This window comes from Sardina pilchardus, chromosome 14 (genome assembly GCF_963854185.1).
Source record: "Sardina pilchardus chromosome 14, fSarPil1.1, whole genome shotgun sequence".
Classification (NCBI taxonomy): Eukaryota; Metazoa; Chordata; class Actinopteri; order Clupeiformes; family Clupeidae; genus Sardina; species Sardina pilchardus.
In genome coordinates, this window is record NC_085007.1 from 214,031 (window position 1) to 227,119 (window position 13,089).

Sequence of the window (13,089 nt, forward strand, 5' to 3'; positions counted from 1 at the left end):
CTACTGATATGTCAAGCCTTCTTAGTGTTTGAGTTCATGTGTAGAGACACTAATGATATGTCAAGCCTTCTTAGTGTTCATGTGTAGAGACACTAGTGATATGTCAAGCCTTCTTAGTGTTTGAGTTCATGTGTAGAGACACTAATGATATGTCAAGCCTTCTTAGTGTTTGAGTTCATGTGTAGAGACACTAATGATATGTCAAGCCTTCTTAGTGTTCATGTGTAGAGACACTACTGATATGTCAAGCCTTCTTAGTGTTTGAGTTCATGTGTAGAGACACTAGTGATATGTCAAGCCTTCTTAGTGTTCATGTGTGGAGACACTAATGATATGTCAAGCCTTCTTAGTGTTCATGTGTGGAGACACTACTGATATGTCAAGCCTTCTTAGTGTTCATGTGTAGAGACACTACTGATATGTCAAGCCTTCTTAGTGTTTGAGTTCATGTGTAGAGACACTACTGATATGTCAAGCCTTCATGTGTAGAGACACTAATGATATGTCAAGCCTTCATGTGTAGAGACACTAATGATATGTCAAGCCTTCTTAGTGTTTGAGTTCATGTGTAGAGACACTACTGATATGTCAAGCCTTCTTAGTGTTCATGTGTAGAGACACTAGTGATATGTCAAGCCTTCTTAGTGTTCATGTGTGGAGACACTAATGATATGTCAAGCCTTCTTAGTGTTCATGTGTAGAGACACTAGTGATATGTCAAGCCTTCTTAGTGTTCATGTGTAGAGACACTACTGATATGTCAAGCCTTCTTAGTGTTTGAGTTCATGTGTAGAGACACTAGTGATATGTCAAGCCTTCTTAGTGTTTGAGTTCATGTGTAGAGACACTAATGATATGTCAAGCCTTCTTAGTGTTTGAGTTCATGTGTAGAGACACTACTGATATGTCAAGCCTTCTTAGTGTTTTAAAAATAGCAAGACAATGACAACATCTAAGCAACACACCGAAGCTTGTACAGTATTTCTGTTAAGAACCAAAGGAGTCATAATGTGGTTTCTGCAGATCTGTAGTTTGATAGAATGAGACATGAGAAACTACAAATTTGACTTGCCAGTTTGAGACAAACATAAAATTGTGAACTTATAATACTTTGCAAAAATACCATAGGGCCAAGGTTGAGGTTTTATTTTTTTTTATTTTTTTTGTATTTACAAAGCCTAATTTGTCAACCTATTGAAATTATTCCAATATTTGGTTCATATAGAAATCTGATAATCGAGGTCTAAATCACACTATTAATTTGATTGTTGTCTCATTGTTGATTGTTGATTTATAAGTATACTCTTGATCCCATGAGGGAATTCGGTCCCTGCATTTATCCCAAGCTGCGAATTACTGAAACACAGTGGGGTAAAGCCCACTGTAACCCAGAGCAGTGAGCTGCCTGCACAACAACGGTGCTAGGGGAGCAGTGAGGAGTTTGGTGACTTGCTAAAGAGCACTTTAGTTGTGGAAGTGAGCATGGGAGAGCAGTGCTCAACCACTCCCCCACCCACATTTTACCTACTGGTATCGAACCGGCAACCCTACCTTTACAAGCTCGAAGCTTTAACCAGTAGGCCATGGCTGCCCCGTATGTTGTAATACTCTGCAAGTTGTTTCATTATTGCATCAAGCCAAAGGAATGTGTTCTTTTCTAAACTTGATTTGTTCTTGGTGACTTTATCTACTAACTATGATCACAGTAACCAGTATGAAGCAAGTGCGGAGATTAACATGGGGGAAGGAATGTGGGGTAGGCCTGCACCTTGGAGTGTCTTTGTTTAAACTGCTGATGTTCATGAAAACAGTAGTTCTTCAAAAGCAACCTGTTAAGTGTACACTAGAGCATTCCATTTTACTCTATTATGTGTGCTTTCATCAATCACTCATCAGAATTAATAGTCATTTAAACGCTTCAATGATAATAACTTTAAAAAAAAAACAAAAAAAACAACAACAACAACAATTCTTCAGATAGGTTACAGATGAACTGGCTGCAAGATCAGTAGGCCTAACAGGTTTTATTGCATTGGCAAGCTGTTCACCTGCTGCACAGATTCCCAGAGACGCTGTACGGGATGAGTCATTGTTATTCTCACTCCTAAACAGGCTCCTTACCTAACCAACGAACATATGGTGGATCAATTTCCCTTGAAGGTAGGCTTTCGCAGACAGTTTGACTTTACATTGTAGCCAATACGACCAGTTTTGTCCAAATCGGCCTGCAGGTTACTGGCCCTAAACGAGGCATCATTCGGTAGCTGCTGACTACTCTCGTGATTCAAAACACCGGAGTGTTGCCTGATGTTGCTGTCTGTAGTCTACTTCGCTAGGATGTAACTGCTTTATTGTCGGCATTATTACTAAGGCAAATGTTTTCATAGGGAATACGGAGTGTAGGCATATGTTCCATAATCAATGTGCTCGACCTTCGCTCTGCTAAGTTTGTATGCTCTGTTGTTGGCCCGGGTCCCGGGTATGTGAGCGAATCACTGCCCCCGAATAAAGATACAGAGGCAACGCGCAGTTGTAAAACCCGCCCTCTCCAAAGTTCCCATTGCTGCTAAGTCCTCCCCCAATTCCACTTCTCCGTTGCCTGAGAAATGTTAGTTTGACACATCCACTCACCCCATCCCAGAACTATGGGTCCGCTAAGAAAGTGGTCAATTCTGCTATCAAGTCTTCCAGTGTTACTGACGATCGCAGTGGAGGGGGAGACGAGTTACTCTTTTAACCCCGCAGAAACCGCAAACACAATCAACTACAAGGACCCATGCAAAGCTGGTAAAGTTAACTCATCATCCTCATTGTTTTGTCTCTCAACAGACGTCCCACACACATTTTCGCGTTTTTGTTCTCCTCTTGTGCAGTTTCGTTCATCTTCCTCCATCAACAGGTTGATGTCCGACACTGGATTTGGGTTGGATAGGCTATTGAAAAGCCATCTCAACTGTGGCAGACGGAATACAATTTCATAGCAACAGGTTTCTGAAACGTCTCACGTTCGTAAAGCAGCGTTAAATATTGTTGCCATGCGTAGAAACATTTTTAAGAGACGTCGTTGCCCATGCTATAGTCTACCCGAACACCTCAACAGTTGAAACCTCTCGACCACACAGATAACTGGGAGCCACAGGCGTGCCTATTGTATGGGGCAGGCAGCTGGCAAATGTATAGACACTGAAAATAAAAGAGGGCTTTGTTCAACTCAAACGATCTGATTCATAAATTTCTTTTGACGCTATTGTTCAATTTTGGCAATGTGCCGGTGAAATAACTTCTTGGATGTCCACAACGTCACGCCATTGTAGGCTAGATTAGCCTACTGACGACAAAACGTCGCCTACGTTCGACAAACTGTTTCCAAAACGCATCATAATAGTCTTAAATCTTAATTCCTGTTTTAATCATCTAAATCTTAATTTAAATGTAAATCTTAATCTAAACCTTAATCTTGTTTATTTAGTGTCGCCATGGATCATCTTGTTTTGAATGGACATTAATTACCCAATAGAAAAAAACACTTCCAGGTGTGTAAAAATGTGCACACTGAGGGTGCCTTTGGTCTTTACTAAATGTCAATGTGTGATTTCAGTAGGCCTAGAGTAGCCCAGCCTGAATGATGAGTCCGTCTGTCTTTATGATATTTTAATAGGCTATGCTTCTCAATAACACTGAAAGTATACATCCCACTGTAGCGAGGCACACAATTGCCGAATTTGTGTGTGTGTGTGTGTGTGTGTGTGTGTGTGTGTGTGTGTGTGTGTGTGTGTGTGTGTGTGTGTGTGTGTTTCAAGGATGAGGACGCCTTCACAGGTCCCCACCGGCAAGATTTTTCCCCCTCTTTAATCTTCGCCTCCTACTGCGGGCATGTACAGTAGTCAGCAGAGGCCCATTCCTCTGGCTTAGTCGGCGGAGCGAGGGGTTATTGAGGCCGTATCAAACAGCACAACAGCGGGAAGCCTCTGAAGTGACGCTGGCGATGATGAACGCGCAGGTGGAGTCCCGATGGCTCGTTTTCAAAGCCCTGCTGCCGCGCGACCGCGTCGGTTTGACGTGATAAATAGCAACGCAACATTCTCTCCCGACAGTTCTCCCCATGGCAGAGTAATTACCAGCCGAGACTTTATCTTAGTAGGCTACTGCTCTGCATACTATTCTTAATGTACAGTGCTGGCAGACCCGTGTCAAGGATTGGTTGTGATCCAGAGTCATCCTTAAGTTCTTAAAGAATTCACATACATGTTTATAAATATGGTTCTCCTAGACCACACATGCATGACGGTTTAAGTAACAACCAAATTTCTCCTGTGAAGCTACATTTTGTTCATGTGTAACATTCTGAAAAAAGAAAAACAAACAAACAATCTTCTAGTGATTTCGAAATCCACAGGAGAGTTCTTTGGTCTTGTGTGTTAGCCTTGTGTCCTCACCACTGATTGCTGGGACTCAGTGTCGTCAGTGGTGATAACTGAATTTTACGCCAGCTTCAGCCCCAGAACCAGTCAATCTCCCCCACACATGAATTGATGCGATTTTTCTACATTGGGCGAATGACAGATCAAGACACGCGTGTGAGTGAAATCTCAAGTATCATTTTCCGCCCTGGAGTGAGAAGTGGCAGAATTCTGATTGATGGCGTCAGACTGTTCTTGGCTGTGGATCATTTGAACAGACACAAGCGTGGGTTAAAAGCGTCTGATAACGACCACAGCGCTTGGCAGGGTGCAGATCCTGGAAATGCTTTCTGGCTCCATTCCATTTCATTGATGATGTTTTTGCCTTAAGGCTTTCTTCAGATCAAAGTATGATCAAAGATGCTGAAAAGATCCTGAGAAGATCAGTTAAGGTCTGCATCCTACTGAGATCTTTCCTCTATCTGGGCTATAATTGAATAACTACCTATAACTACCTATTGTTATCGCATTCATCGATTCAGTGAAATCTATCTGAACAGTTGAACAGAATTGTCCTGACCAAAATCCAAAGAGGTTGAGAGGCTTTCCGATAACCCCCCGTGGGGTTATTTCTGCTTGAGGGGGGGGGGTTATTCCCCTCGTCCCTAATCACATGGGCAGATGTAAGGATGGAGGTCCTGCGGTGGAGAGTGCGGCTCCCTGCCGGATCCCTGCCGGATCCCTGCCGGCTCCCTGCCGGCTCCCTGCGGCTCTAATGGAGCAGAGGGCGGCGGTGGGCCGCCAGGCTCCAGCTCAGTGCTGCTGTGGTGATATAATTATGGAGCTTCTTCTCCCCTTTCATCACAGCAGCTGGTTGCCTGCCTCTCTCTCTCTCTCTCTCTCTCTCTCTCTCTCTCTCTCTCTCTCTCTCTCTCTCTCTCTGTATGGGTGGGTGCATGTGGTGTCTGTGTGTGTGTGTCTGTGTGTGTGTGTGTGTGTGTGTGTGTGTGTGTGTGTGTGTGTGTGTGTGTGTGTGTGTGTGTGTGTGTGTGTGTGTGTGTGTGTGTGTGTGTGTGTGTGTGTTAAGGCCTTGTTGTATGGACAGTAGTCAGGCTGACTGCATACAGTATGTTGCTGTGGAATTACACTCTCCACAAGCTAATTATACACCTGAATGAACTCTGTTTGGTTTGGGAGACTTTTGAAACTTTTTTGGGAGGCGTTTGAAACGTTTGAGAGGGGAAGTGGGACTGTGTTGAGATGGGACTGTGTTGAGAGGGGAAGTGGGACTGTGTTGAGAGGGGAAGTGGGACTGTGTTGAGACTGTGTTGAGAGGGGAAGTGGGACTGTGTTGAGATGGGACTGTGTTGAGAGGGGAAGTGGGACTGTGTTGAGAGGGGAAGTGGGACTGTGTTGGGACTGTGTTGAGAGGGGAGAGTTCTTTGAGCCAAGCCAGGTCATGAATTCGGTCAGAACGCTGACTTTATTGGACTCTGACCTCCACGGGTGCAAAAGGTTGAATGTCAGTGTTTAAAAGCTTGAAATGTGCTTAAAAATGTGTTGCAAGACTGAGACTAATTTGCTAAGCCTTGCATAATATTTTGATGGAAAAAAGGGGGGGGAAATCAAATCTCTGTAGCATTCTTATTACAGTGAGTCAGCAAAACAGAGTTTCAAATTGAACACGGTTCTCTCCGTTTGCATTCGGTTCGTTTGTCTAGTTTTGAATCTTGTAAATGGAGATCTAAAAGCTACCACTCTACATTGGGTAAAATCAGAATCTTTGAAAACGTAAGTGTTGAAAAGGTGTTGAAATCTTTATTTTGCATCCCCACTGGCGGCAACAAGGATACAACACCAACTTGTCAGAGATTCTACCAAACAGCTGCAAACATGCTTGAAAATCACAGAGAACATGTTTGTGTTCAAAGCCTTGAGTGTTGCTTCTCCAGTGATAAGATAAGATAAGATAAGATCAGATCAGATCAGATAAGATAAGATAAGATAAGATAAGATATAAGTTTAATGTCCCCCAAGAGGGAAATTTGTCTTGGGCTGCAGTCACTGCATCACACACTTACACTTGTGGCGGAATAATATTGGGAGCACTTAGGCTCTGTGTAGTAATATCCCCACTCTGAAACTGAAAGTGCAAGAGTGAGGATATTACTGCTCCACACAATATAGTTACCCCTCTTACCTGCTTAGAAATGCACCACGTTTTATTTTGTCTCACCATACTTGGTAGTGTGACTACTCGTGTAACTGTATTTTAATAGGGAAAACATGGAGGTGTTTGGTTGCTTCTAACTTCATCTGTGTTTGGATCCTAATTAGGGCTGGGATAAACGATTATTTTTTAAACGATTAATCTAGCGATTATTTTTTCGATGCATCGATTAATCTAACGATTCATTTTTTCAGTTCGATTCGATTTCGATTCGATTCGATTATCGATTATCTCCCCACTAATTGACTAATTGCAATATATACATGTTGATTTACATATCTGAATGAAATAAAACATTGCAATGTATGTTTATTGCTCTTAAAATTCCTAAATGAAAGACTATGCAAGTGCAAAGTAATGCATTCTAAGTCAGAGGTAGCATTCAATAAAACCTTGATGCCTTGAAAACACTGGGAGTGTTGTCAAATTGAACTGTCATCAATAAAATGACAAGTTAAGTAGGCTTATTTTAAGTATTTGGGACTGTGGAGCCATAGGGCCCACCTACACATATGTATACCCCCATCAAATCATCATCATGATAATCATTATTAGGCTATAATTATTATTATGTATTAAGTGTACTTTCACTTCAAAGCAGTCAATGTTTTAAATGCTAACATTGTTCACAAAAAGTTTGTGAAAAAATCAGACCTGCTTTAGTAATTTAAGATACAGTATAGTTACAATAGCTTTTGCGTGGTTGCATGATAAATACAGTACTTCTGAAAACAACAGCAATAATATGGGTGCTATTGTTTTGGGATGTTTCCCTCGTGCAAGCATCAAACTCTGGTAGGCAAATGGAGACAAAATTGACATGCTTTTTAATGAAATTCCATTTGAATCTCTGAATGTATGGATTCAGGAAACACGTACCAACTTTAGTCTATGTATTATGGCCGAGCAGATAGGCGTAAATCACTGATCTGGAGATTTTTAGATGAAAGACTAAGGCTACAATCTTTTGACCATATTCAAATTCGAATCTGCTCTGTATCAAGAATCCACGTTGTTCTATTAAATGTCGTTAAATAATTAAACAGCAGGTTGAACGGAACTTGCCACCAACGTTATCGATTAGTTTCAGTTTCTGTCGCGCAAACACGCACATGCATGCATTCAATGAACGCTCATACCAACACTTAATTGTGTTGCTGTATGTTTATTCACATCGAATTAGCAAGTATTTCCTCCTGATTGCTGAAACTTTTGTTTTCTTTTTCTGTCGGGCCGCGGTTGCTTCATCAATTGCGCAGCAAATTATCAGGTGAAGCACCGAGCCTAATTTCACTCCGCCTCACAGGCCAGCAGTCTCTCTACATTGCGGACCGGTGCAGCTCCGTCCGCGGCCCATAGTTAGAGAAACGCAGTAGAGGAACGAGTGCGTGCTGCTGTGCCTTGCACTTTTGAAATTCTGAGGAGTCACTCACGTTGCCGCCAACCTTGTTTTGATTTTGACGACGTGTCGATTCGCATATTTTGAACCGACGTATTTTTTGCGTCGAGCTAATCGGTTAAGTCGATGCGTTGTCCCAGCCCTAATCCTAATGAATGCATTGGGCTAGCTAAGTGCTATCAAAGTTGTGCCGCGCGCCAGAGCCAGTGAGTGCACGCATTGAAACGTGAGAGGTATGTATCAACTTGTCTTAATTAGGGGAATAGCGTAGTTTAATATGAAAAAACGGTGAAGTGTTCCTTTAAATTCAATGCTAATTACAGTATACAGTGAGGAGCACATGTATTTGATACAATGCTAAAACAGGAATATAAAATCATCATTTGACAATTGATCTTAATGCCTTAATTCAAAAAATGAGTAAAAATCAAACCGCCAAGGACACCAATTTTCTTTGTGATTGAAGAATGTATCGTAAATAGATAAATGTTTTCCTTAAATGCTAGGGGAAGGAAGTATTTGACCCCCTATGTAACCCTATGGGAATTTAACACATAGGGGCAGGCAGATTTTTATTTTTAAAGGCCAGCTATTTCATGGATCTAGGATATTATGCATCCCGATAAATTTCCCTTGGCCTTTGGAATTAAAATAGCCCCACATCATCACATTCCCTTGACCATAGCTAGAGATTGGCATGGTGCTTTTTCCAGTAGGCCTATTAGCCTGTTTGATTTGCATTGAGCTCAATGAGCATCAAACAGGCTAATAGGCCTACTGGAAAAAGCACCATGGCAATCTCTAGTTATGGTGAAAGGTGTATAATGATGTGGGGCTATTTTAATTCAAACGGCCAAGGGAACTTTATCAGGATGCACAATATCCTGAATCCATGAAATAGCTGGCCTTAAAAAATAAAAATGTGCCTGCCCCTATGTTAACCCTATGTGTTAAATTCCCATATGGTTACATTGGGGGTCAAATACTTCCTTCCCCCTAGCATTTAGGAAGAACATTTATTTATTTACAAAACATTCTTCGATCACAAAGAAAATTGGGGTACTTAGCGGTTTTATTTTTACTCAGTTTTTGAATTAAGAAATTAAGATCAATTGTCAAATGATGATTTTATATTCCTCTTTTTAGGCAACTTTAGCATGGTATCAAATACATTTTCTCCTCACTGTATTTGAGAGATTGGCGCTGTAGGCTACTGTGTGTGTTTGAAGCACTTACAGTATGCGCAATGTTTCCCACTGATGCATGATATGGCAGCTATCAGACATCAGGTATGAAATCATATGGGTAGCCTGGGTGTTTTCAAATACTTGTATTGTAGTTTGTGTGGCAGCCTATCACCTGTCTGAATTTCTTTTTTATGGATATGGATTGTAGGCTATGTTCTTAGTTTCTATTCCAGTGTTTGTTGACATACAGTAGGCTACTGATATTGCCACTGTATAAAAATTCAATTGAATTGAACTGAATTTTGCTCTGACTTTATCAGTTATTGTTGGATACAATTATTTTGCGGTGTCTTATCTTATGCGGCCCCCGAAAACACAGTGATTTTTCCATTCGGCCCTCTTGGTACTGTAGTTGAATAGCCCTGATCTAGATGGAAGGTGTGTGTGTGTGTGTGTGTGTGTGTGTGTGTATTCCTGTGTCCTGGCGTGTGCTCATTACTGCTGGAGGCTTCACACAGCAGGACGTCTCTGAGAGGAGACGGGAAAGAGTTGCACACTGAGACCCTTCAACAACCCTCATACACACACACACACACACACACACACACTGGGACTCTTCAACAAACCTCATACACACACACACACACACACACTAGGACTCTTCAACAACCCTCATACACACACACACACACACACACACACACACACACTGATCACTATAGTGCTGTTGTGTTGATCACTATAATGTTGTGTTGATCACTATAATGTTGTGTTGATCACTATAGTGTTGTTGTGTTGATCACTATAATGCTGTTGTGTTGATCACTATAGTGCTGTTGTGTTGATCACTATAATGCTGTTGTGTTGATCACTATAGTGCTGTTGTGTTGATCACTATAGTGTTGTGTTGATCACTATAGTGTTGTGTTGATCACTATAGTGCTGTGTTGATCACTATAGTGCTGTTGTGTTGATCACTATAGTGTTGTGTTGATCACTATAGTGTTGTGTTGATCACTATAGTGCTGTTGTGTTGATCACTATAATGCTGTTGTGTTGATCACTATAATGTTGTGTTGATCACTATAGTGTTGTGTTGATCACTATAATGTTGTGTTGATCACTATAATGTTGTGTTGATCACTATAGTGTTGTTGTGTTGATCACTATAGTGTTGTGTTGATCACTATAATGTTGTGTTGATCACTATAATGTTGTGTTGATCACTATAGTGTTGTGTTGATCACTATAGTGCTGTTGTGTTGATCACTATAGTGTTGTGTTGATCACTATAATGTTGTGTTGATCACTATAGTGCTGTTGTGTTGATCACTATAGTGCTGTTGTGTTGATCACTATAGTGTTGTGTTGATCACTATAGTGTTGTGTTGATCACTATAATGTTGTGTTGATCACTATAGTGCTGTGTTGATCACTATAGTGCTGTTGTGTTGATCACTATAGTGCTGTTGTGTTGATCACTATAGTGCTGTTGTGTTGATCACTATAGTGTTGTTGTGTTGATCACTATAATGTTGTGTTGATCACTATAGTGTTGTGTTGATCACTATAGTGCTGTGTTGATCACTATAGTGCTGTTGTGTTGATCACTATAGTGCTGTTGTGTTGATCACTATAGTGCTGTGTTGATCACTATAGTGCTGTTGTGTTGATCACTATAGTGCTGTGTTGATCACTATAGTGCTGTTGTGTTGATCACTATAGTGCTGTTGTGTTGATCACTATAGTGCTGTTGTGTTGATCACTATAGTGCTGTGTTGATCACTATAGTGCTGTTGTGTTGATCACTATAGTGCTGTTGTGTTGATCACTATAGTGCTGTGTTGATCACTATAGTGCTGTTGTGTTGATCACTATAATGTTGTGTTGATCACTATAGTGTTGTGTTGATCACTATAGTGCTGTGTTGATCACTATAGTGCTGTTGTGTTGATCACTATAATGTTGTGTTGATCACTATAATGTTGTGTTGATCACTATAATGTTGTGTTGATCACTATAATGTTGTGTTGATCACTATAATGTTGTGTTGATCACTATAGTGCTGCTGTGTTGATCACTATAGTGCTGTTGTGTTGATCACTATAGTGCTGTTGTGTTGATCACTATAATGTTGTGTTGATCACTATAGTGCTGTTGTGTTGATCACTATAGTGTTGTGTTGATCACTATAGTGCTGTTGTGTTGATCACTATAATGTTGTGTTGATCACTATAATGTTGTGTTGATCACTATAATGTTGTGTTGATCACTATAGTGTTGTGTTGATCACTATAATGTTGTGTTGATCACTATAATGTTGTGTTGATCACTATAGTGCTGTTGTGTTGATCACTATAGTGTTGTGTTGATCACTATAGTGTTGTTGTGTTGATCACTATAGTGTTGTGTTGATCACTATAGTGCTGTTGTGTTGATCACTATAGTGTTGTTGTGTTGATCACTATAGTGCTGTTGTGTTGATCACTATAGTGCTGTTGTGTTGATCACTATAGTGTTGTGTTGATCACTATAATGTTGTGTTGATCACTATAGTGTTGTGTTGATCACTATAGTGCTGTTGTGTTGATCACTATAGTGCTGTTGTGTTGATCACTATAGTGCTGTTGTGTTGATCACTATAGTGCTGTTGTGTTGATCACTATAGTGTTGTGTTGATCACTATAATGTTGTGTTGATCACTATAATGTTGTGTTGATCACTATAGTGCTGTTGTGTTGATCACTATAATGTTGTGTTGATCACTATAGTGTTGTGTTGATCACTATAATGTTGTGTTGATCACTATAGTGCTGTTGTGTTGATCACTATAGTGCTGTTGTGTTGATCACTATAGTGTTGTGTTGATCACTATAATGTTGTGTTGATCACTATAGTGTTGTGTTGATCACTATAGTGTTGTTGTGTTGATCACTATAGTGTTGTGTTGATCACTATAGTGTTGTGTTGATCACTATAGTGCTGTTGTGTTGATCACTATAATGTTGTGTTGATCACTATAGTGTTGTTGTGTTGATCACTATAATGTTGTGTTGATCACTATAGTGTTGTTGTGTTGACCACTATAATGTTGTGTTGATCACTATAGTGTTGTTGTGTTGATCACTATAGTGTTGTGTTGATCACTATAGTGTTGTTGTGTTGATCACTATAGTGTTGTGTTGATCACTATAGTGTTGTGTTGATCACTATAGTGCTGTTGTGTTGATCACTATAGTGTTGTTGTGTTGATCACTATAATGTTGTGTTGATCACTATAGTGTTGTTGTGTTGATCACTATAGTGTTGTGTTGATCACTATAGTGTTGGGTTGATCACTATAATGTTGTGTTGATCACTATAATGTTGTGTTGATCACTATAATGTTGTGTTGATCACTATAGTGCTGTTGTGTTGATCACTATAATGTTGTGTTGATCACTATAATGCTGTTGTGTTGATCACTATAGTGTTGTGTTGATCACTATAGTGCTGTTGTGTTGATCACTATAGTGTTGTGTTGATCACTATAATGTTGTGTTGATCACTATAGTGCTGTTGTGTTGATCACTATAGTGTTGTGTTGATCACTATAGTGTTGTGTTGATCACTATAGTGTTGTGTTGATCACTATAGTGCTGTGTTGATCACTATAGTGTTGTGTTGATCACTATAATGTTGTGTTGATCACTATAGTGTTGTGTTGATCACTATAATGTTGTGTTGATCACTATAATGTTGTGTTGATCACTAGTGTTGTGTTGATCACTATAGTGTTGTGTTGATCACTATAGTGTTGTGTTGATCACTATAATGTTGTGTTGATCACTATAGTGTTGTGTTGATCACTATAGTGCTGTTGTGTTGATCACT

The 13,089-nt window shown here is 40.2% G+C and overlaps 1 protein-coding gene across 3 annotated transcripts in view; it reads left to right on the forward strand.

Annotated features, from left to right (window-relative positions):
- Positions 1-2,576: 2,576 nt before the first annotated feature.
- LOC134101159 (bone morphogenetic protein 1-like) overlaps positions 2,577-13,089 on the forward strand; it is a 73,580-nt gene continuing 63,067 nt past the window's right edge. For 2 of the 3 annotated variants that reach the window (XM_062554746.1, XM_062554748.1), the window contains exon 1: positions 2,578-2,787. In XM_062554746.1, the coding sequence (XP_062410730.1) occupies positions 2,646-2,787 (142 nt within the window). In that variant the 5' untranslated portion in view covers positions 2,578-2,645. Of the gene's footprint in view, positions 2,788-13,089 lie in introns of all 3 variants that reach the window. The other variant, XM_062554747.1, reaches the window with a different exon arrangement.